This window comes from Peromyscus maniculatus, chromosome 22, assembly GCF_049852395.1.
Source record: "Peromyscus maniculatus bairdii isolate BWxNUB_F1_BW_parent chromosome 22, HU_Pman_BW_mat_3.1, whole genome shotgun sequence".
Lineage (NCBI taxonomy): Eukaryota > Metazoa > Chordata > Mammalia > Rodentia > Cricetidae > Peromyscus > Peromyscus maniculatus.
The window spans coordinates 48,986,118-49,011,984 of record NC_134873.1 but is presented as its reverse complement, the minus strand read 5'-3'; the positions used below and the strand labels follow the sequence as shown (position 1 = coordinate 49,011,984).

The 25,867-nt window shown below is 45.7% G+C and overlaps 1 protein-coding gene and 1 pseudogene across 1 annotated transcript in view; one reads left to right on the top strand and one right to left on the bottom strand.

Moving 5' to 3' along the window:
* Positions 1-10,291, bottom strand: part of Arhgef33 (Rho guanine nucleotide exchange factor 33) — a 52,461-nt gene extending 42,170 nt beyond the window's left edge. The window contains exons 1-2 of the mRNA XM_076558729.1: positions 10,135-10,291; positions 8,162-8,211 (exon numbers count right to left, since the gene is read on the bottom strand). Coding sequence (XP_076414844.1) covers positions 8,162-8,211; positions 10,135-10,159 — 75 coding nt within the window. The 5' untranslated portion in view covers positions 10,160-10,291. The remainder of the gene's footprint in view (positions 1-8,161; positions 8,212-10,134) is intronic.
* A 2,675-nt stretch (positions 10,292-12,966) lies between these two features.
* Positions 12,967-13,581, top strand: LOC102907161 (NADH dehydrogenase [ubiquinone] 1 beta subcomplex subunit 8, mitochondrial pseudogene; annotated as a pseudogene).
* The last annotated feature ends 12,286 nt before the right edge of the window (positions 13,582-25,867 follow it).

The window sequence follows — 25,867 nt, the reverse complement described above, 5'->3', positions numbered from 1 at the left end:
CCTAAATTCTGTGAGAGAAACGATGCGCCACAGTCTCTCAAATTATCACCAGAATATAAAGAAATTCAGCTCTTTTTCCCTAAAGAAATGAAAAAAAAGAAGACAGGGTTGAAGAGCTGGCTCAGTGGTTAAGAGCACTTGACGTTCTTCTAGAGGACCCAGGTTCGGTTCCCAGCAGCCACGTCAGGAAGCTCACAACCACCTATAACTCCAATTCCAGGAGATCGAAGCCCTCTTCTGGCCCGCTCCGGCACTGTGCTGATGCACACAAGCCCACACACAGACATACACATATACACACAATTTAAAAATAAGAATATTTTTAAGTATCTACCAAGTAAGGAGCGAAAGGCAAAGTGTAGACACCTTGACAATCCACACGTCTCTACATGTGCATACTTCTAGACATTCCCAAAACCAGTTCATCCAAATGATTCCAACCTGCCCTGCTGCCCCCCACTACGGCTTAGTGTCCTGTTCCACATCTCTTAAATACAGATGTTTGGGTTCTATTGTTTTCCCAAATGGTTTCTTCCAGAACAGGGAATAAGGAGCAATAGGAGGAGCCAAAAGCAATTGTTCTGAGGAGAAAAGGTAGAGCCTATGAAGCAGCCGGAGCTTGGAGGCAGGGGAATACCACCATTGATCTGCTTTCCATTCCAATCATTTTCACTAGTTATGATTACGTGTGCGTGCACACATGGTGTGGGAGGGAGTGCATACACACATGTGGAAGCCAGACAACGACACAGTAAAACTGATTCTCTCCTTCCACCTTTACATGGATTGGAGATCTCAAACTCAGGTCTCCAGGCTGGGGCAGCAAGCGCCTCTACCCACTGAACCACCTGACCAGCCCCGCATTCCAAACAGTTTTAATTAGAAGTCATCTTTGTGATGTCAAAGCAAAAACTGTGCTGATTTTCAAACTGGAAGGAGGCAACCTGGGATCCCTTACAGTGCCCGGAGATGGTCCTGTTCCTGTCTTTGGGGGAAAGAAGTGTATGGAAAGGGAAGTGCTCTCCAGGGGACACAGGTACCCTGGTCACTGCTGCCCCAGGTGGACAGGTGGTTTTTCCCACAAGCCAAATGATAATAGAGTCAATAGAAAAGTTGAAAGGACTTTTCCTCAACTGTAGACCCTCTGCTCTCAGTTAAAAGTTAAAAATCAAACACATTCTCTAATGACCACTAGGGGTTCTGGGAAATCCGTAACTGCTTTGGACCCCCAGCACTTTCTCCCGACACGCTCCTTACAGCCCACAAGCAGCCTCTCAACCCAGAGCAGCCAGGGAGGGGAAGCCCTGTGAGCACAGCCAGGTGCCGGAGGTGAGGAGTCACTCCTGAGATGCCTGGGCTCTTCAAGCCATCTTCAGCTGTGGGCAGACTGGCCTTGCATACTGACCTTGTGAATAAAAAAACGACTTGGGAGATCTTAGCAGGGCGCTCTCTTCAGCTCTCTTACCTGACAGCCCTTGCCCCACCCTGAGGATTAGAACCGAATCTACCTTGTTCTCCAGTTCATCACATTCCACATCTCGCTGATTTTTTCATGAAGCTGACCTAGAGAGACGGCAGCCCCTCCATCCTGCTGCTGGAGGCGGGCTCAGGGGAGACTTGAACTTCAAAGCCTAGGGTTCCACGGAGGACACCTTAGGCTTAGAAATGGGAGAAAAGTCCAAATTCTTCCCACTTCCTGCTTTTAATTTCCATTTCCCAGTTTCCTTCTTTCTTTCTTTCTTGGCTTCTTAACTCTTTGTAAGATGATTCCAGTAGTTGTCTTCCTCTTTCCCACCAAACATCTCTCGGCCCTCGAACTACATTTTCAGGAATTCCAACTTGTGTTTCACACAGCCCTCCGCCGCATTTCTCCCCAACACATTACCAAGGTCGGGAGCTACTCTGAGGCAGGCTCGGGGGCCTTTGCCGTGCCTTAGGTGCTTTATCAACTCATCAGTGTCAAGATTTGAGGAACTTCCGCCAGTCCTGTGAAATTCCTAAAATCCCTGATGATTATGAGCAAGATCCCAAATGTCTGTGGGGTCCCACATGATGCCAAAGCTGCCAAGGTAATTGTTTTGGTTTTTCCCTTTAACCAAACTACCAAGGAAACCTGTTTTTTGTTTTTTCTGTCAACCTCCATCTTCTAATTTTAGTTCTCTTTATTGATCTTCAAAGATGCTGTGTTTAGACAGGTGTGGTGGCGCACACCTTTAATCCCAGCATACAAAGGCAAGCAGGTCTCTGAGTTCGAGGCCAGCCTGGTCTACAAAGTGGGTTCCAGGACACCCAGGGCTACACAGAGAAATCCTGTCTTAAAAAAGAAAAGAAAAGAATGCTGTGTTTAAAACACAAAGTAAGCAGCCAATAGTTTAATTCTGAGGGGGAAAAATGTCCTTATTAACCCTTGTCTGCCATCCCCATAGAAGCCACCGAAAAGCCCTTCTTACAGGGCCTGCTGAAAGTGAAGTGAACGTGTTATGTAGAAATTTCTCTAACTGACCCCTATAGACGCTGCTGGCCTGGAAGAACTAACTGCTCTGATGTCGGGACCTTCCTCAATGGCAGAGAGTTACTGATGTTGTAAGTCTGTTGTAACAAGGCTCTACAGATCCCAGATGACTCCCAATGGCAGTTTTGACAATGAAACCTAGTTCTGCATACAAGACTAATCCCCATAGTTTGCTTGAGATATGGCCTTATACTGTAGCTCTGGCTAGCCTGAAACTCACTATGTAGGTCAGGTTGGTCTTAAAATTGCTGCAATCCTCCCGTCTCTGTCTCTTAGGTGCTGGGATAACAGACATGCTAGGATAACACCATGAACCTGGCCCGTAGTTATTCAATTAAAGGTCTTTTGGACAGACACCTTATTTCTTTAAACTTCCTTTGAGGCGAGATAGGAAGACAGGAAACCATAGGGACGTGGAAAGGAGAGGGAGCCCCCATTGCAGAGTCTGTCTGAAGTCTATGGTCAACTGAGAAGCAAGCATTCCAACATCATTACTGTTTGCTGTAAGGTTGTTGACACAGAGATATTTATACAATAAAAGAGGCCTGAGGCCAGATAGCCCAGAGACCCAGGATAGAACCAAATACAACTGGTTTAAAAAAAAAAAAAAAGTAGATGAAATGATTCCTAATGATACTCTGCTGTACTCATAGATTGGTGCCTAGCCCAATTGTCATCAGAGAGACTTCATCCAGCAACTGGTGGGAGCAGATGCAGAGAACCACAGCCAAAACATAAGGCAGGGCTTGGGGAACCCAACAGAAGAGGGGGAGGAAGGATAGGAGCCAGAGGAGCCAAAGATGCCAAAAGAACATGGCCCACAGAATCAAGTAAGCAGGACTCATGGGGGCTCACAGGGCCTGTACGGGTCTGAGATAGGTCCTCTGCATACATGCTGTGGCTGTATAACCTGGTGGTTTTGTGGGACTCCTAACAGTAGGAGTAGGGGTGTCTCTGACTCTTTTGCCTGCACTTGGGACCCTTTTCCTCCTACAGGGTTGCCTCATCCAGCCTTGATATGAAGGTTTGTGCCTAGTCTTATTGTAACGTGCTAAACTGTGTTTGGTTGACATCCCTGAGAGGCCTGCTCTTTTCTGAAGGGAAGTGGAGGAGGAGTAGATCTGGGGGAAGTAGGGGGGGGGGCGCTCAGTAGGGTGGAGGGAGGGAAAACTGCCGTCAGGATGTAATGTATGAGAGAAGAATAATTTTTTTTTACAATATATGTAAGTAAAACATTTAAAATTATGTTTATTTTTAAAGTTTAAAAAATTAAAATAAACATAAATAAATAAAAGAGGCCTGGATGTGTATGACCTTGGGTGGAGCCTCACTCCTGGGGATCTCACCAACAAAGCTATTAGCTTTCTTTTTTTACAGGCGTGCATGTGTACACGTATGTTTGTGGGGGGGTGTACAGGGGTGTGTGTGTCATGATACATGTCAGGGACAACCTTGGGTGCCATCCTCACTATTGTGTTTGAGGCAGTCTTTCTTATTGTTCTCACCCTGGAAAAGCCTCAGGAGATTCTCCCACCCGCTCCTCCCAGCTCCCCACAGGAGCGCTGTAATTACAGATGTGTGCCGTGTCTGGCTTTTACATGGGTTCTGGGGACCCAAAGGCAGGTTGTCAGGCTTTTGTGACAGGTGACTTATCTACTGAGCCATCTCCTAGGTTCCTGTGGTCTAGAGTCCTTCCTTATCAATTGTCACCCTATCAGGTGCACCTTGGGAAACACCTCGTGATCTCACTTGAATTCCTTAATACCCCTCTGAAGAGAATGACTTCAAAAGTCACCAAAATCCTATTCCATGATTTTGGTGGTTACATAGATAACCACTGCAAAAACCAGGAAGAGTAGCTGTCTGAGGAGCCCACAGTCATTCTGTGGTGGTCTGAAAGGAAATGGCCCCTAAGGAGAGTAGCACTATTAGGAGGTGTGGCTTTGTTGGAGTAGATGTGGCATTGTTGGAGGAAGTGTGTCACAGTTCACTTCCTGTTGCCTGAGGATCTGGATTTAGAACTCTCAGCTCCTTCTCCAGCACCATGTCTGCCGGCATGCTACCCACCATGAAGATAATGGACTAAACCTCTGAACTGTAAACTAGCCCAATTAAATGTCTTCCTTTATAAGAGTTGCCTTGGTCACGGTGTCTCTTCACAGCCATAGAAACCTTAACTAAAACACATACTTTGGGGTTTGTCATACTTTCTTCCTGAGCACACGTCTCCTAGGACTTGGGCTTAAAAGCTGTATCACGGTCTCTTTCACTGAACTCCAGCTCTGCTCCACACTGGCTCTTCCCGAAATTCTTTTCCACGGTGCGACCAAGGATCCAGTTTTGCCTGAAGCGGCCCCCAAAAAGAACTTTTCAGGGGTCTGAGGGAGATGGTTGGAGCTGTGCCTCTGTCCCACTGCCACTGACATTTCCATTCCAGAGAAAAACAGGCAGATTTGAAAGATGAGAATTACCCTAACTCTCGTTGCTTCCACACGCCATCAACATCCATATTTCCGCCTGTGTCACAGTACATTGGTGAAGATATTTGTAAGCCAAGACCACACTGAAGAGGTTTTCTTTTCTGCCCCCCCATCTTTTGTCTGTCCTAGAGTCCTGTCTGTTTGGGTTGGGTTTTAGTTTTGAGACAGAGTCTCGGGTCTGCTGCCTACACTCCTTCCTAGATTGTCCATTGGGTTGAGACAAGGTCTCATGTGACCCAGGCTGGCCTTGAACTTGGTCCTCCTGCCTTTGCCTTCCCCAGCTCACTACATGCTGGCATTTAAAAGCCTGTGTGCCACCACCCACCATAGCCAGCTTGATTTTTTTTTTCTACTTCACCTTTTAAGAAACACTTTGGGGCCGGGCGGTGGTGGCGCACGCCTTTAATCCCAGCACTCGGGAGGCAGAGGCAGGCGGATCTCTGTGAGTTCGAGGCCAGCCTGGGCTACCAAGTGAGTTCCAGGAAAGGCACAAAGCTATACAGAGAAACCCTGTCTCGAAAAACCAAAAAAAAAAAAAAAGAAAGAAAGAAACACTTTGGGGTTTGTTTTGATTAGAACAAACAACGTCTTTTTCTTTTTCCCAACACTGTCTCCCATCAGACTGAATGACTGAATCAGATCCTTTAGCTTAAAGCAACATGTACATCTTCCAGATCATCACTCATTTGTCCAACTACTATTTATTGACTATGCAGTATCTGACAAGCACTGTCATATACGAGCTACCAAGAGCAAAGCACACTAAATCCTTGCTTTGCAGTTTCCATTCTGGATTAGGAGACAGGAAAAAGATTTTGAGACAGGGTCTCACTATGCAACCCTGGCTAGCCTGTAACTCACTCTGCTTCTCAAGCTGGCCTTGAACTTAACAGAGATCTGCCTGACTCTGTCCTGGGTTAGAGGCTTGTGCCTCGATGTCTTGTCCTGCAATTTTTTTTCTTTCTTTCTTTCTTTTTTTTTTTTTTTTCAAGACAGGGTTTCTCTGCATAGTCCTGGCTGTTCTAGAACTCACTCTGTAGATCAGGCTGGCCTCAAACTCAGAGATCCACCTGCACCACTACCACCCAGCCTGAAATTTTTTAAAAATCAAGTTAATATAATAACATCTGGAAAGGATGGAATCTGCAAAAAAAAAAAAAAAAAAAGGAGAAAATGATCGAAATTTCACATTTTCCTTCAGTTCTGTTGTCCCTTCTAATGCAGATCGAATTTTGTGATAGTTCCCTACCCTCCCTGCCCTCAGTCCTCTTCCTTGGGCCCTCCTTCGTTTGGTTAAAAGTTGCTTGGAATTAACAGACTTGGGAAAGTGTTCTTTTAAAACAAAGATGGGGTCATCAAGGCGCAGCAGAGACCATAGAGACCAAACGCTCTTTCCCGGCGCCAAGCACTCCAGTGTGAAAAGATGCACTTGGATTCGTGACACAGTGCGATAATGAGGCCATCCCCTCCACAGCTAAATTTAGCCAACATCAAGGGAGTGACCCACATATCCATAATAGATTTCAAGTCATACCTGGCTTTAAAAAGGCGTTTACACGAGCGCAATGGCAGAGGCGGGTCAGAGGAGAACCCGGGTGAGCATGGAGAGCATCTGGAGGCGTTGGGCCAGTGAGGCATCACATCGGCAGGGAGGAGACCTGCCCCCGCCCTAGGCTCTGCTCAAGCTGCCCAGCCTGCCGGAATAGTCTCTCTTAATAGTCCGCTGTCCAGTGATCAGCTTGTCCTGGGTACTTTGCTCAAATCAAGTCAACAACCCTACTGAATTGTATCAATGCCTTCACCGTAGCCTTTCTAAAAGTCTGCCTCATACAAGCCACTCCATCGATGTATTTTCAAGGTATGGACATTCAAACAAACAGAGTCTGTTTCGTCTGTTTGATTTCCCATCAGGCTAAGCAGCAGATTTGCAGATAACTGTTCACCAAATATGAATGAAATTGACAGGAGGCTGTTTCTTCTACTCCTTCTCATGATCTAAGAGCCATACAGTTAACACGGCTTTACTCTCCTGTTGTGGGCTCGCTCTAGTTCGGCCCACAACAATGAACTCTTGCAGGATACTTCTGGGAGCTAACTGTTTCGCTGACTTTACCAGCATTTAAACTTAACTAATATAAATAATATTTCCCCAGCTGTCTGCTCTCCTGGGCTCCTGTCTTCCTGCATGAGAGGGCCTAAAAACCCAACTTAAGGAACTGGTGGGATGGCTCAGTAGGTAGAGGTGTTTGCCTCTGATACCCAACAACTTGAGTTCAATATCAGAGACCCATATGGTAGAAAGAGAGAACTGATTGCTGCACACGCCACACACACATACATAGACATACATTAATAACCATAATTAAATTAATAATAATTTTTAAAAAGAGCCTCCCCCCAGGCCCTGATAACAGATAATAGTGTTAAGTCTAGAGAGAAGCACAAAGCTCAAACCGGCTTTACAAGACAAAATATGGCAGTGTAAATATCCATGATTGCTAAGGACAGAACTTTAATTCCATTTCTGGTTAGAAGACAGAAGCCAAATAAATTCTATTTGCAGAGTTGGGGCAGCCTGCTAGAATTGGCTTTGCAAAAAATCCAATTATTGCCATTGTTTAAAATGTTTTAATTTTTTTTCCCAGTCACCATACTTGAACGTTTGTAATGCTAACACTCTTAATTCTCAGTTCTCCCTGGAAAAAAAAATTAAGAAAAACATATTTTAAAAAATGTTTTCACACAAGGTCTCATTCTGTAATCTAGGCTAGCCTTGAACTTGTTAAACTCGTGTCTTAGGTTCCTCAGTGTTAGGGGTTCTGGTGTGCACCACCACACCTGGCTGAGAAAAGGTAGCTCTTCCTGTGTCCTCTCTGAAGACAATGCTGTTGTATGGTGTGATGACCACAGTGACCATGGCGTAGGCAAGAAAAGCAGAGCCGAGGTAGGGTATAGGTAATGTGTTTTACAAACGGAATACGTTTTCCTCTGCCAACCAGCTCTCTCAAAGGTACAGAGTGAGTGGCCTCTGCCCTACCTGTCCCTTGGCCTTGTTAAGAGAACAAATGTCAGGATACACGTGGAGGCATCTAAGTGTTAGAAATCGCTGTGTGTAAAGGACAGTCACCACTATTCATGACAGTCTTCACAATAAGGCGTTTGTCGTTACCTGGTAGATCTGTGTGGAAGGGCTATTCACCGGCATATGTTCATTCTCTCCTGCAGGAAGAAAGAGCTTTATTCAATCGACACAACTCGCTCTGTGCCTCTCCTACTCTCACTGGATACGTGGAGGAAATAGACACACGAGAGGATCCTCTGACTGTGCCTGAATGGCAAGAACCAGATGATTCCGGAACAAAAAAATAAATAAATAAACTAGTGCCGGTGATGCTCATATTTATACCCTAACGGCTGAACTATACCTACCTGACAAAATTATCATAGCTGAAAACCCTTTCTTGCCACAAAAGTGAAGTTTCTCTACCAAACTCAGTGATTGTCGGTCATTAACTGGCTGGATGGGGATGCCCTGGGGGTGTCTCCCCCATATCCTTAGAGCTGACTGAAGTTTGTCTGAGCTGACATCTGCTCTTTGCCAGGGTTATGGTTGGTATGAATTGTCAACTCTTCACCTTGTAGGCAAACCTCTGGGCACACTTATGAGGGACTGTCTAGATGAGGGTTGGCCCCGGAGAATATCCAGGAGGGATCGTCTTGGTTAAATTAATTCATGGGGAAAGACTCCTGTTACATTGGGGCAGGACCATCCCCTGAGCAGAGTGGACATCCTGGGCTGTATGAAATGGAGAGCGCAAGGGGCTGGGGGGATCATACGGTGATTAACAGTACTTGCTGCTCTTGCAGAGGACACAGGTTCGATCCCCATCACCCACATTATTGCTCACAACTATCTGTGACTCCAGTCCTGGAGGGATATGACACTCTCTTCTGGCCTCTGCGGGCACCAAGCAGACATGTGGTGCACAGACACACATGCAGGCAAAACACTCAGACACATAAAAAAAAAATAAACATTTTTTAGGAAAATGGAGAGGGCAAGCCGAGGGACGTACTAATGTGCTGCTCTCTGTTCTTCTGTGTGGCTGGAAGGTGACCTGGTCTCTCAGGCACCTCCTGCTGTGACTTCCCTGCCATGATCAACTGTCACCTGGAATTGTGAACAAATGAGACCCATCTCCCTCAAGTTGCTTAGGTCAGAGTATTATAGAATAGCAACAAGAAAAGGAAGTAAGTCGGCCACGTGGTCGCTTGGCTGTCACGGGCTGATCTCAGGAAGAAACATGAAATGTTCCTCTTCCTATGTCTCTATGATCATCTTGCCAAACTTCTGCTCTCTGCCTTCATCTCAGTGCCACAGTCAGTGGGGGGACTCATGTCCAACGAGGCAGGTGGGCTGATGGGAAAGAATTGTCAGTGGAAAGTTTCTGGAAGATTATAGGCAGGAAGAAAACCGTTATCACCAGCACTGGAGTCTGGAGACATGGGGAAACACGAGGTTGATGGAGCAGGCTATAAAAAAATCACTTACAACTTAGGGAGGAAACCAGGTTGGTTTAGAAACTACCCTTCAGAACCACAAGGGTTGGCCACGGGATGAGGCCACTGATGCAGGGTGTTTGCTCAACCACGTGGCTGCTACTCCCGTGGAGGGTCACATCGCACAAAGGTCACATTGCAAGAAGCAGACAACCCTCGTGAAACTCCCGCCTGCAAGCCTTTGGCTGCGCGAGTATGCGTATTCTTCTTCTTAGACATACGAGTCTTAGAGGAGCCAGCCTCCATACGGTAAGTCTTAACTAATGCGTCACCTCAGCCTAGGACTTGCACTCGGTAGAGGCTGTCCCTGTAAAATCCCAGTGGTTGGGGTTACCAAAACCTCCTCATACAAGCTTGGGTAAGGACAACTTAGCCCATCTCATACTCTGTCCAAACAAATGGCAAGAACTAAGACTGAGCCACATGGACCAGGACCTCAGGTCTAAATCTGACACTTTGTAGTTGTGGCCTAACTGGGTCTCCAAGGGGATAATGGGAAAAGGGTATTTGGAAAAGGTGGCGAGACAGAGTAACTCCCGCATTTCTGGAATCCCAAGCTCCAAGGCGAGCTGGAGATCTGACCTTGCTTTGTTTTTGTTTTTTCCATGGTGCCTGTTGCTCCTCTCCTCCAGCTCACTCTTCAGCATTGCGTCATCATCGTCCTGGGTCAGGCCACCGCCCCTTCCCTGCACCTGCCGATCAAAGAATAAAGGACATCTGGTAAATTCATGAAGATACTGGACTAGTTTTACAGGTTAGCTTTTAAATACCAAGCACAGCTTAAAGCTGAGCAATTTCAGAAGAATAAGTTACTAAATTGAATAAACCTAAACTTTTAAAGTCAGGGGCTGGAGAGATGGTTCAGCAGTTAAGAGCACTGGCTGCTCTTCCAGTGGACCCAGGCTCAATTCTCAGCACCCACATGGTAGCTCACAACTGTCTGTAATTCCAGTTCCGGGGGAATCAAAAATCCTCACACAGACATACATGCAGGAAAAACACCAATGCACATAAAATAAAAATAAATAAATTATTTAAAAAAGAAAAACTTAGCTGGGTATGGTGGCACACACACACCTTTAATCTCAGCACTCAGGAGGCAGAGGCAGGTGGATCTCTGCTGTGGAACAATCTTTGTACATTGTAAATATGTATTATTCTCATTGGTTAATAAAAAGCTGATTGGCCAATGGCTAGGCAGGATTTTGGGGACAGAGAGAATACTGGAGAGAAGATGGGTGGAGCCTGAGGAGAAGCCAGGAGACATAGATGAAGCAGGGGATGAACATGTCGTGTTGAAAGAAGATACTGCCACGTGGCAGAGGGTGGATAAGAAATATGTGTTAACTTAAGTTATATGCTAAAAACAAGCCTAAGCTATCGGCTGAGAATTTATAATTAATATTAAGTCTCTGTGTGGTTATTTGGGGAGAGGCTGGTGGGACAGAAAAACTGCCTACAGATCTCTGTGAGTTCAAGGCCAGCTTGGTCTACAAGTGAGTTCCAAAGCAGCCAGGACTACACAGAGAAACCTTGTCTCGAAAACAAACAAACACACACACATACACACACACACAAAAACCCATCAGGTGGCGGCGGCGGCGGTGGCGGCGGCGGCGGCGGCGGCGGCAGCGGCAGCCTTTAATCCCAGCACTGGGAGACAGAACCAAACAGATTTCTGTGAGTTTGAGGCCAGCCTGGGCTACTAAGTGAATTCCAGGAAAGGCACAAAGCTACACAGAGAAACCCTGTCTCAAAAAACCAAAAACAAACAAACAAACAAACAAACAAAACAAAACAAAAACCCTTAAAGTCAGATATTTTAATTTATTATTATTGGGGAAGGGCCCATACCATGAAAAACACAGAGGACAACCTGTGAGGTTGGCTCCCCTTTCACCTTTATATGGGTCCTGGGATCAAACTCAAGTCATCAGGATCCTAAGGCAAGTGGCGGCACTTACCAGATGAGAGTCGTCTCACTGGCCTGCAGACACATTTTGTGACTATAAAACTCATTACTCAAAAATATGGGAGATTTTTGTTTGTTTTGTTTTTGAGACAGAGTTTCTCTGTGTAGCCCTGGCTGTACTGGAACTCACTCTGTAGATCAGGCTGGCCTCAAACTCACAGAGATCCACCTGGCTCTGCCTCCTGAGTGCTGGGATTAAAGGTGTGAGCCACCACCACCTGGCAATATGGTATTTTTTTTTAATATGCTACATTCTTCTTTGGATCCAATCAATTAATTAAGACTTACTGGCTTTTTTTTTTAATGGATTTTTTTTTTCTTTTTTTCTGGAGCTGAGGACCGAACCCAGGGCCTTGCGCTTAGCTAGGCAAGTGCTCTACCACTGAGCTAAATCCCCAACCCCAGACTTACTGGCTTTATTAGCAAGTTGCTGTTTAGGAAAATTACATTACAAAGGAAAAGCTGAGCAAGAAAGACCGGCCTGTTTCTACTCACCATTCTTAGCATCTGGCCGGTTCCTCTGTGCCCAGGAGAAGCTTCACAAATGAAGACTGCCTGTTGTGACACCCCCCCCAACCCCCCCCCACCCCCGACAAAAAGCTGTAAGTTCAGAATGCTGTCTGACACAGAGGAGGAGAAACCTGGCACTCAGCCACGCCCCCTTTCAGTATTTTAACCCTTTCTTGTCTTTGATAAATTCCTCCACCTCATGAACTTCCCACAACAAAGGCTGAAGGTGCCAGGTTCTCCTAGTCTCCCATATCTCAGGCGTGATGGACACATGACATCGAGCGTTACGTTTGTTTTTCCTTCGCGGACAGGGTCTCATGCATTCAGACTGGCCTCAAACACTGTGACCTTGAAGGTCTGATCCTCTAGCCTCTACCTCCTGAATGCTGAATTCCAGGCAGCCATGGGCCAGTATACCCAGGTTTGTTTGGGTTTTTTGTTTTGTTTGTTTGTTTATTTGTTGGTGCTGGTGATTGAACCCAGGACTTTACGCATGCTAAGAAAGCACTCTACTGACTGAGCTACAACCTCACCCCCCTCCATAAAGTTTTTAAAATTATTGTTAGGTGTAATTCTGTTGCTATTGGGGGCAGGGGGGAGTCTTGAAATATGTAAAGCCAAATTGTTATGGATTATCTACTTCTGAGGATTTAGTTTTCTGACCTATAACTACTTGGAAACAGGCAAACAAAAACTCCGTGTCCTAAGTAAATAGAAAATGTGTGTATTTCAGAGCTACGGTATCAGAAAAGCTCAAGGATACACATCTGTGTGGCCACTGATTTAAAAATACAAAAAAAAAAAAAAAAGGTGTTTGATCAATAGAAGTTAGAAATCTTGTTTTAGTTAATTACAAAAGCAAAAGTAACTACACACACATAAAACAAGACAAAAACAAAAACAACCTGGAGGCAGATAAGATGAAATGGGAGATGGCAGTGGCCAGGGTCGCAGCCCCGAGAGTCCGGTGGCCACAGAGGATAACCTGTCGCACGGTGCCACTGGGGACACTGGCAGCCTTTCACTTGACCAAGGGCATGCCGCCAGAGTGGTATCCTAGGACCCCAGAAGAACAGGCCCCAGCTGCCAAGAAGTATAATATACCTGTGGAAGACTTACAAGCCGTCCCCAGGGCTGGCATGGGGCAGGGTGACCACCCGAAGCTCCCTGACCGCTCCTAGCAAGAGAGGAATCCATGGCACGAACCAGACCACACAGGCCTGAAGTTGAACTGGGGGGAACAGACACACTGGGACACAGACATGTACATCAGGAATCGTGTGGACACGCCCCCTACACCTGTTTCATGGGATGTCATGTGTAAACAGCTCTTCGGCTTCGTGACTTCCACGTTCTGGGTGGGGGAGACTTTCTCCTCCTACGTGCCTTTGGGGCCGAAGCAATGTCTCTAGAATAATCTGTGCCTGGAATGAGGTGACAATCCTACAGAAAAAAAAACCAAAAAACAAACAAAAAACAAAAAACGGAGCCGATGGTTCACTATGAGATCTGAGGGGGCTTCGCGGGGTTTTGTGCCCTCTAACTAGGACCCTCTCATTCCTAGAGATTTAACCTTAATAGAATCGCTAGTAAAACTGTGTGCTGTGGTTAAAACCAAACCAAACTTGGAAAGGACCACGGGAAGACGTACAATGAGTCTCCTTGAACAGCTGTCATCATTTTGCTTACATTGTTTGACAATCTATGACGTCAATAGCCTAGGATTTTTAGCGACTGTTTCCTCTTACCCCAAAGCATGGCATTTTAATCTAATTTCGGCATTGGATTATTTATGCCCTATTGTGGTCCTTTCGTCCCTAGTCCCTGCTGACATCCACCTCTGCTGTTCCTCCATGCCTTCCTCTGTCCTCACGAGATCACATCCAAACGCATGTGCAGAATAATCCTGTGTGTGATGAGGCCGCCACCGGAGACTGGCTTCCCACCTTCCTGTACTTTACCTGTCTCGCTGACTGCATCACCAAGACATCTCTAGACTTACGAGTTTATGTGTAAGAAAGCATGCCTGTTGGCTGCTCGCTGTTCCTTGGTTTGAGTGAACTCTGTCGATCATTCCTACATGGTTAGGTGTTCCCCTTATTTCCATGATTTTGCCACTGCAAACAGTGCCCCCAAGAAAAGCCTCGGGGCCAGAGGTTACATGCCGGCAGATTTAAGATTCATTTTGATGTGTGAGTCTATGTCTGTGTGAATGGAAGCCACATGTGTGCACGTGGAGGCCGAAGGAAGGCGTTGGATCCCCCGGAGCTGGCGTTATAGGCAGTTGTGAGCTGTCTGGTAGGAGGGCTGTGACCCACCTCACATCCTCTGGAAGAGCAGCAAGCAATCTTAGAAGACGTGGGGGCCTTTTCTTTTACATTAGTCTGGCCAAGAGGAAGCGTAACAATGTTTACCTCTTGTCAGTCAGGCAGATGGGTGACAAGTGCTATTTCATAGTTATTTCTGCTGACTGCCAACGGCTGACCATCTGGGTGTGTTTACTGGTGAGTTAGCTTTGTCGCTCTGTAAATTATCTGTTCCTCTGAGGTGACAGTTACCTAGTCCTCTGGTCATTTGTTTTTTACATGTAAGCTGCTAAGAAATAATATATAAAAGAGACGATCACATGCTAATTGTTACCATTGTTTTTTAATTATTTTTATTTTATTCCACCTGTATGTTTGCCTGATGTGTGTCTGGGTACCACATGTGTGCATGCTCATGGAAGCAAGAAGGGGGTGTAGAATCCCCGGAACTGGAGCTGCAGACAGTTGTAAGCAGCCATATAGGTGCTGGGAATCAAACCCAGGCCCTCCAGATGTAAAGTTTGTACTTGCACAGGTAAAAGGAGCCATCCTGTCCCTTCATGGAACTGGAATCCCGATTTTTGTAACATATTGAATGCCCACATACAGTGGAATCTATTGTGGTCTCTTTCTTCTGTGTATGTATGTATCTATATACGTGTATCTATTATCTGTCTGCCTGCCTGCCTGCCTGCCTATATATATATATATATATGTGTGTGTGTGTGTGTGTGTATATATACGTGTGTGTGTGTGTGTGTGTGTGTGTGTGTGTGTGTGTGTATTTCCCTGCTTCCAAACAACAGGTTGTAGATATTCTTTAGTGTGTTAAAAATATTTGGTGAGAGGCCAGAGAAATGGCTCAGAGGTTAAAAGCACTGGCTGCTCTTCCAGAGGACCTGAGTTCAGTTCCCAGCAACCACATGGTGCCTCACAACCATCTGTAATCTCAGTTCCAGGAAATTTGGTGTCTTTGACCTCTGCTGTCACCAGCATTCACCTGAGCATGCACACACTTACACACGCACACACAAACACACACACACACATACACACACGCACACACACACACACACTTACACATACACACACAAACACACACACACACTTACAATACACACACACAAACACACACACACACTTACACACACACACAAACACACACACACATACCTATAACTGCTATGCATAATTAAAAATTAAAAATTACTGGGCCGGGCGGTGGTGGCGCACGCCTTTAATCCCAGCACTCGGGAGGCAGAGCCAGGAGGATCTCTGTGAGTTCGAGGCCAGCCTGGGCTACCAAGTGAGCTCCAGGAAAGGCGCAAAGCTACGCAGAGAAACCCTGTCTCGAAAATCCAAAAAAAAAATTAAAAATTACTTGGTGAGATAAGCTATTATTCTTTTTTATATCTCACTTTTCCTGGTATTTCTTTTATCATATAAGCAAGTAAAGTCCAAAAACATTTCACCCAGTCGGATGGCGGTAGCGGTGACACACACCTTTAATTCCAGGACTCAGGTGGCAGAGCCATGCAGATCCCTGTGAGTTCAAGGTCAACCTGGTCTACAGAGCGAGATCCAGGACAGGCACCAAAACTACACAGAGAAACCCTGTCTTGAAAAAACAAAACAACAACAACAAAAAATTTACCCATGACCAAAAAAAAAAAAGAAAGTTTTTATTGGGTTATATCAGATTTTTAAGTTATTTGGGAGAATTGGAATACTCTTTTACCAAATTTTATCCAAGGTGAATGTGGTAGCACATCTTTAGTCCCAGCATTCAGGAGCCAGAGACAGGCAGATCTCTATGAGATCAAGGCCAGCCTGGTCTACATAGGAAGTTGCAGGCCAGCTGAGGCTACATAGTGAAACCCTGTCACAAACAAAGAAAATCCTATCCAAGAGTATTGCAGTTCATTCCATTTGCACAGATTATGTTTCAGGTTTTCCAATAATATTCCATAACTTCCTTGTTTGAAAGTCTGTACATTTTGGTTTTTCTAAAAGGTTTTTGGTTTCTTAAGATGGGACTTCACAATGTAGCCCAGGATGGCCTGGAACTTAGTATGTAGCCTATTCTGCCCTCAGACTCCTCCTCCCCCCGCCTCAGCCTCCCAAGTGCTGAGATTACAAGTATGAGCCACCACACCTGGCCAAGATCGTGTAATGTTTTGAAGGTTTCTTTATTTTAATTTTATGTAGATGTGTGTTTTTCTTGCATGTATACATGTATATTATATCCGTGCCTGGTGCTCAAAGAGGTTAGAAGAGGGTGTCAGATCCCCCGGAAAGAGTGTTACAGCTGGTTCTGAGCTGCCGTATGGGGGCTGGGAACTGAACCCTGGTCCTCTGGAAGAACAAGTGCTCTTAAGTTTACTGAGCCATCTCTCCACTCCCAAAGATTCTGTAATTTTAAATAAAATCTATTAAGTATTTTCTACACTTGTATTGCTATCAGTATTTTGAATAGCATTTTTCCCATTTTTATCTATAGCTGGTTGTATAATCTCTATTTTTGTATGTATTTATTTTTACATTCACATATCATACTAAATTCCTTTGTTAACTATGGAAATGTAAAACATTTACTTATTGCCTACTGATGCTGGCACATGTCTTTAATCCCAGCACTTGGGAAGCAGAGGCAGGTGGATCTCTGTGAGTTCAAGGCCAGCCTGGTCTATAGAGTGGGTTCCAGGACAACCAAGGACACAGAAAGAAAACCTATCTTGAAAATCAAAGAAGAAGAAGAAAGAAGGAGAAGACGGAGGAAGGCGAAAGAGGAAGAAGAGGAGGAGGAGGAGAGGGAGAGGAAGAAGAGGAGGAAGAAGAAGAAGAGGAAGAGGAAGAAGAGGAAGAAGAGCTGTAACATTGCTGCCCTTCCCATTATTCTTACAGTAGGTACCTGATTATCACTGCCATCATGGATGGGAAATAAATGTATCCTGATCTCTAACTTATAATTCCCCTGCCTCAACCCAGCTTTCTGGGATTACAGGCATGCACCATCACACCCAACTCTCCAGGGGGGAATTTCTACACTGAAGCATATTGTGGTCATATTGTGTTCCCCAAAATATTGTGCACCCTAATAAACTTATCTGGGGTCAGAGAACAGAACAGCCACTAGATACAGAGGCTAGAAAATGGTGGCACTCACACCTTTAATCCTAGCATTCCAGAGGCAGAAATCCATCTGGATCTCTGTGAGTTCAAGGCCACACTGGAAATAGCCAGGCATGGTGACTCAAACCTTTAATCCCAAGAAGTGAGCCTTTAATCCCAGGGAGTGATGGCAGAAAGCAGAAAGGTATATAAGGCGTGAAGACCAGAAACTAGAAGCATTTGGCTGGTTAAGCTTTCAGGCTTTTGAGCAGCAGTTCAGCTGAGATTCATTCTGGATGAGGACTCAGAAGCTTCCAGTCTGAGGAAAGAGGATCAGCTGAGGAATTGGCGAGGTGAGGAAGCTGTGGCTTGTTCTGCTTCTCTGATCCTCCATCATTCACCCCAATAACTGGCTTCAGGTTTGTTTTTATTAATAAGACCTTTTAAGATTCATGCTACAGTGTATGCTCCTACTAATGAAGACTATAGATTGAAAAGCACATTTTGAATAACAGCAAGATTACTTGGGAAAGTAGCATGATTTTTCTTGTGGAGATTATGTAGCTCCCCTTGAGATCTCTCTTGTAGTAAACTGCCCATTCTGTACTGAGAATCCCTTACTCTCTGAACCCAGGAATTAATTAGTTTTTGTTGTTGTTGTTGTTTTCTCGAGACAGGGTTTCTCCATGTAGTTTTGGTACCTGTCCTGGATCTTGCTCTGTAGACCAGGCTGGCCTCGAACTCACAGAGATCCGCCTGGCTCTGCCTCCCAAGTGCTGGGATTAAAAGCGTGCACCACTGCTGCCCGGCTAATTAATTAATGTGATGTTAGGGATTGAATTCAATGTGGGTTCAGGCTGAGGCAAGTGCTCTACCACTGAGCTATGTCCCCAGTCCCCTGGAATTCTTTACTCTGTCTTTGATAGCCTTTGAATCACTGTCTACCATGAAATAAATAAATGCCTCTCGCCAGTCTGCATGGCCTGCACATCCCTTTAACTTCTTTTCCTTGCGTCTCCACAGTTGCAGTGCTAGCCTTTAAAACACACATCTAGGTCTTGGAAGGCCTGTGAAGAAATTCTACTAAGGTTTAGGAAGCATCTGTTGATCCCTTGGTCATGCTGATCTCCATAGAAAGCAATGGCTTCCACCTTGCACTCTGAAATCTCCAGTACTGATCTATGTCCATTTCTCTCTATGTCCCTATCTGTGTGTCTCTGCACTTCTGTCTTTCTCTCTGTGTCTCTCTCTGTCTCTGTGTGTGTGTGTGTGTGTGTGTGTGTTTGTGATGTACATGTCTGTGTATGGATGTCCGTGTCTATGTGTGAGTGTGTAAGCGCCAAGACAGAGGCAGGAGGAAAGCATTAGCTGTCGTCCTCCTCTATCACGGTCCGTGAACCTGGAGCTCCTGGTTTTACTCTAGGCTGACAGCCAGGAAGCCTCAGAGATCTGTCTCCATCCTACACAATACTGGGTTGCAGGCTTGAGAGACGACACCCAGCTCATTACAAGAAGGCTGGGATCGGAACTCGGGTCCTTGTGGTTGGGCAGCAAGCATCCTTAACAACTGACTCTTCTCTCTAGGATGACCTCAAACTCCTATGTAGCTGGAGGTGGCCTTGAACTTCTGATCCCCCAGCCTTTAGCTCTCAAGTGCTGGGATTATAGGCATGAGCCACCACGTCCGGTTTATGTAGTGCTGAGCACTAAAGTCCGGTCCTTTCTGCAAGCAAGGCACTGCACCAGCTGAGCTGCAGGCCCAGATCCACCGGGTTTTCTTGAGTGCTGTGCGGGCTGAGTGGAAGCTGTAGGGCTCTGCCTCCCCACCCCCACCTCCGTGTGTGTTTGATTCAGACATGGTAATTTGGGGAAAGCATTTTCTTTTTAAATCTGTTTCTGCTGTGCAAAAGCAAAGGTTCGAGCCGCGCGATGGTGGAGCACACCTTTAATCTCAGCCCTCGGGAGGCAGAGGCAGAGGCAGGTGGATCTCTGAGTTCGAGGCCAGCCTGGTCTGCAAAGTGAGTTCCAAGGCTGCACAGAGAAACCCTGTCTGGAAGGAAAAAAAAAAAAAAAGCAAAGGTTCTAAAATTATAGAGAAACAGAAACATGGAAGCTTGCATCTACAAATGGACAGCCATACTGTTAGAAAATTAACTGAAAAAGTGCATAGTAAAATTGACAGGGAGCGGAGGAAGACTGGAGTCTCCAGGGCCTCCCCCAGAGTGACCCAGAATACACACCCTCCTCCCCCACAAACACAGAAGATTTCAGAAACCCGGGCTTGCCTATTACTTTCCAATTACTGCTGGGACCAAAATGGAAATTTGGGCACTTCAGGGAATTGAAATTAATTGAAAGCAGGCTTCAGTTAATTTCCATTCCAGTGTCCTTTATTGAATGGGTCTTTAGTGCATATTTCTAATTTAATAGAGTGAGGATTTTTGTGTTGGGGGGAAGGGTACCAAGGAAATATTTCCCCTGAAGCCAAAGTAATTCATCAGGACAAAGCCTGCAAACATGATCAAGAAGCAAAGTCTATAGAACTTTTGTGATGTCCACTAACTGAACTGCCTAAAAAATTGCAGAATCTGCTTGTGACTGTTTTTTTGTGTGTTTGTGTGTGTGTGTGTGTGTGTGTGTGTGTGTGTGTGTGTGTGTATGTTTTCCTGCATCATCTCAAAGCAACATCGCTTGATGACAATAACTGTCTTGTGTGTGCATCATAGTTTTCAAAGCAGAGTCAGGGACATTGCCCTTGATCACCAGTGGGCACAGTGTATGCCCCCTCACTTTATACAGACTGAGACGCAACCTCGGAGCACTGAATGCTTGCCCTCACCACACAGGAAGTAGTGCCAAGCACGATAGTTAGTTTTCTAGTCTTCTGTGTGTTTAAGTGCTACATGTCACAACACTTTGAAGCACAGGAATACAGGAGACCACCCAGATTGCCATTAAAAAAAAATGTAGCCCTAGCACTGCAAAATAAATAAGCTTAAAAAAAAAAAAAAAAAAGATACAGGGCTGGGGATTTAGCTCAGTGATAGAGCACTTGCTTAGCAAGCCCAAGGCTCTGGGTTCGGTCCTCAGCTCCAGAAAAAAAAAAAAAAAAGAAGAAGCAGCATTGATTCCTTTGTGGACTCTGTAGCTACTTGATTTTTGTTGTTGTTGAGTTTTGATCTTGAGGTGTAGCTTTGGCTGGCCTGGAATTCAACATGTAGCCCATGTTTTTGTCCAAGCAATCCTCCTAAATACTTTTTAGCTCTTTGAATAAGCAGATTGAATAGGATGATTTAAAAAAAAAAAAAGAGTCTGGTAAGGGTGATGAGGGAAAGATAGTGAGGGAAAAAGAAGGAACAGGGAAGAGGACTTGGGGGGCACTGGGGTCAGCTGGTAATGGTGCTTGCTACCAAGTCTGACGAGGAGTTTGATTTACAAAACCCACACGGTGAGAGTAGAGGACTAAGTCTAGCAATCTGTCCTCTGACTTTCGCATACTGTACCATGGTGCCTGCACCCACACACGCTAAAGTGGAATGTGACCACCAGCTCAAAGAATATAGAACACAGCCAGGAGGTGGTGGTGCACGCCTTTCATCCCAGTTACTCTGGAGGCAGAGGCAGGGGGATCTCTGTGAGTTTGAGGCCTGCCTGGTCTACAGAGCTAGTTCCAGGACAGCCAGGGCCACACAGAGAAACCCTGACTGGAAAAACAAAACAAACAAACAAACAAAGAATATGGAATAGTGCTGGTAAAATATAATTTTATCAATGATTTCTTTGTATATTCTCAGACAGAGCCTCATTAAGTAGCCCAGACTAGGCCCAAACTTGGCCTCTGCCTGCCAAGTGCTGAGATCACGAGGGTACACCCCCACACATGACACTATCAACACATTTTTAAAAGCTAGCTGAGATGGGCTGTTGTCTAAGCATTCATGAATTGGTTCTTTCAAAACCTGAAGAAAAGTTAAGCGGAACAACTATTGGTGGTGGGAGGGGAGTTGAAAAAGAGGGTCAAGCCACATTTAGGATCGTATGCCTGTAACTCAACTCTCTGGAGGCTGAGACAGGGTTTTTGAGTTCAAGGTCAGCCCAGGCAATATAGCAAGACCCTGAGGAGAGAAAAGGAGAGGACAAGGGACGGGAGGGGAGGGGCAGTCAGTTGTCTACCTTCTCAGATAAAATATGAGTCCAAATAATATCACCAGAAGATGATATTTTAGAAATAACAATTGTTACTTAATCTATTGCAAATAAGATGTGTGTGTGTGTGTGTGTGTGTGTGTGTGTGTGTGTGTGTGTGTGTATCACTAAAGCACATTTAGGAATCTGGTATTAAATCAACTCTAAATTATATGAATTCTCACATATTCTAAATAAAATATAAACCTCGGGAGGCAGATCTCTGTGAGTTGGAGGCCAGCTTGGTCTACAGAGTGAGTTCCAGGACAGTCAGGGCTACATAGAGAAACTCTGTCTCAGGGAGGGGGGGGGGGACACATCATAAACAAAACTCTAATATTGTAATAAATATAATTTGCTCTAGAATATATCTATAAATCTGCTCACATAATTCAGCAGTCAACATAATAAAAGGAAACAAAAGGTATAGCGTGCCACCTAGACGTCATATAATAAAAAAGAGAAGACACAATATGTAGGCACACAGTGTTTACAACACTGGTATTGTCAGGCCTGGAAAGATGGGTCCATGCTGGCTGCTCTTCCAGAGGACCCAGATTCAATTCCCAGCACCCACATGGTGGCTGACAACCATCTGTAACTCCAGACCCAGGGGATCTGACACCCTTTACTGGCTTCTGTGGGCATCAGGCACAAACATGTTAAATAGCCATACATGCAGGCAAAAAACTCACACACATGAAATTTTTTAAAATTAAATAAAAAATTTTAATGAGGACATTTCAAAGATAATATAGCCTTTTTTGGTTTTGGTTTTGGGTTTTTTGAGACTGGGTTTCTCTGTATGGCCCTGGCTTTCCTAGAACTCACTCTGTAGACCAGGCTGGCCTCGAACTCACAGAGATCCTCCTGCCTCTGCCTCCCAAGTGCTGGGATTAAAGGCGTGGGCCACCACCGCCTGGCATAGCAATGTAGCTATTTTATGCCTACTTCCAAAAATGTATCATCAAATATATAGCGATTTCAAGCTGCAAATGGAATCAATTAAAGAAATACAAGCCAAAGTGTGGTAGGCCATGCTCACAATCGCAGCCTCTGGGAGGTGGGGGTCGGAGGATCAAGAGTTCAAAACTAGCTTTGGATACATAGTGAGTTCCAGGCCAGCCTGGGCTACAGTGTGAGACTAAGTTATTAATTAAAATAGGACTCTGCCACCACGATAGCATCCTCATCTTAAAAATGTCTGTGTCCACCTGGTGGCGGCGGCAGCGCATGCCTTTAATCCAAGCACTCGGGAGACAGAGGCAGGTGGATCTTTGTGAGTTCGAGGCCATCCTGGTCTACAGAGCGAGATCCAGGAAAGGCACAAAGCTACACAGAGAAACCTTGTCTCGAAACCTCCCCGCCCCCCCCCCCAAAAAAATGTCTGTGTCCTTGCGCTTCCTGGACTCAGGGAAGCAGAGACTGGACAGCCCAGGCTTCAGAGTCTAGATTCCTGCAAAGTCAAAGCCTGCATCGCACTGTTGTTTACTTTCTCCCCAAAAATTCAAGTGTCTTCTGCTCCCAGGGAAGTTCCTTCCTGCTTACTTGTTTGAATGTTCCTTTTTAAAGCCTGACTTACCCTTCTTAAATTAATATTCTTAGGTTTTTTTTTTCTCCTTTTCCCTGATCTGTCCCCTGACTTTACATGAAACAAGTTCAGTCTAGTTTACTACCCTTTCTGGAGTCCCTTTGGACTCCTCCCGGACTCCCACAGAGTTGAGACTGTATCAACCAAGTGTAAAATAGCTGGCCTTTTCCTTGTGATTGGTCTTTAGTAGTCTCTAACTCCCAACCCTGTGGAAGCTCTCTGCACGCAGTATCCCACGGCAGAGGAGAGCTCAGTGGGTGAGTAGGAGCCCTTGTTTGGGGCGTAGGTCTTACAAGTCTGAGCCTCCTTCAGTACCCCTATTCTGATGAGCTTCAGTCCTCCACGGAGGCGGAATCTCTGCTGTGGAGGGAGAAAACAAACTGAACGCTTTTGTGAGGAGGGAGGGTGGCGTGAGATCCTCTGCATGATGAGGGGAGAGCATGGCTGAGTCCTCAGGGCTGTCTTTGAGGTAAGGGGAACGAGTGGGTCCTGCTTCTTTTCTCTACATCCCTCCTACTACATCCCCTCCCAGTTGCTGTGGACCAGTGCATCTCTAGAGACAGATACTACCCAGCAGTCTGTCTGCCTTGTCCCTTGCAGTTCTTCCCTGTGCCCTCCCTGCTACAAGTGTTTTTAGATGTTACTACCTTGCTTCCCCAAATTCTGCTCCTATACTTGGAAACAGAAGGTAACTGTACCTCGACTCCCTAAGGAAGCAAGTCACCTCCTGGGCAAAGGCGCCCCGTCCCGTCATTCCTCTCCATGGCACCAAACCACCTCCCTGTGCCTCTGAGGAAGTCTGTACTGCAGCACTGTGCCTGCCGGGTTCCTACAGAACCTGAGGGAAAGGTGGCGGCTGTCTCTCCCCAGTAAGGTCACTGTTTTTATTCTTCCCTCCTACAGCTGGCCTAACCACTCTTGAGTCAGGGTAGGGGCATAACCCCCAAGGAGGAAATCACTAAGAGGTTCTTCCAGGGGTAGCTGGTGGTTGTGCCTTTTATGGGCTTCCCTTTGCCTTAAACCTGAAGAGGTTTCCTCAAGCCTGTGGGCGCATGCCCAAATTCCCAACACTGCGACAGTTGTCTGTTGGTCCACTGTGTTTAGTTGCAAAGATTTCACCCTGTGTGTTCTTTTTGTTACTGTTTTAAAGGTGCATATTTGTGATCAGCATTGTGACTTGGAGATAATAAAATTTAGACTATAAAAAAAAATGTCTGTGTCTTCAAGTCAGCTTCTGATTTGATGTTTTCTTAACTGTGGGTCCTGTTAAGAAAAAAAAAAAAAAAAAAAAAAGGTGGTCCTGCCTCTGAGTCAGGAGAGTGAATGCTGGCTGCTTCCTTAGGCTGTAAGAAACTGAAGAACAGGGATGAGTATTCATCCTTCATCCCCAACTCCAACAGCACATTCCCAACAAAGGTCCTCGGGTATTCTCAAATAAGATCTGAGAAAGTGCTTTGAATTCCACCCAGCAGACTATGAGAAACATCGTATTTACCACAAACTCGACTCAAATTGATAATTAGAAGTTGAGTTCCTTTAGCATGCTGGGGAAGGGGGGGCACACCTTTAATTCCAGCACTCAGGAGGCAGAGCCAGGTGGATCTCTGTGAGTTCGAGGCCAGCCTGGTCTACAGAGTGAGATCCAGGACAGGCTCCAAAGGTACACAGAGAAACCCTGTCTCAGAAAATTAAAAAAAAAAAAAAAAAAAGAGTCCCTCAGCAGTCAAGTGCAGATCCTGGGTTCGTTTCCCAATACCAGAAAGGGGAAAGAAATTAGCAGGTCAATTGATGAGAAAAACCAAACTATTTTATTCCTTCCAGCAGGGCAAAGCTCCCCTAACAGAAAGCCTGTGCCCAGCAGCAGCCTTGAAGAACCAAGAGCTGGCAGGACTCCTAAGCAATCCTCTGTTTCAAACCATCTTTGACCCTCTGCCATTGCCCACAGCCCGGGTGTGTCCGGGGAGAGTGGGAAATAAGACAAGCGCACAGAGCAGACAGCTCCTTCGCTCTGAAGCTCAGAGAACGTTCTTTACATTGGTGGAGGGTCACTGATCCTCCAACCCTACTCCATTGATACTTTTTTTTTTGTTGGGGGGAGGGGGTGCATTTCGAGACAGGGTTTCTCTGTGTAGTTTTGGAGCCTGTCCTGGAACTCACTCTGTAGACCAGGCTGGCCTCGAACTCACAGAGATCCACCTGGCTCTGCCTCCCGAGTGCTGGGAGTAAAGGCGTGCGTCATCACCACCCGCCGATACATTATTGTTTTGTTTAGTTGAGATGGAGTAATTTGGTTGAGTCGATGCATGTCAAAATCGGGCAGGAAGAAAAGCATGGTGGTCTGCTCTCTCATGCAGACTTGAAGCAACTGAGTTTAAGTACCTGTTTAAGCCTCATGTGAGATACCGTAACTTATCAAAATTCAGGACATTCTACTTCCAAGGCCTCCTCTGCTTCTTATTGTTTATGGCTAGACTTGAATGTGTCAATGTGGCTTTTTTTTTGGGGGGGGGGGTTTCAAGACAAGTTTCTCTGTGTAGCCCTGGCTGTCCTGGAACTCACACTGTAGACCAGGCTGACCTTGAACTCACCCCCAACCCCCCACCCCCACCCCATCCCACCCCTGAGTGCTGGGATTAAAGG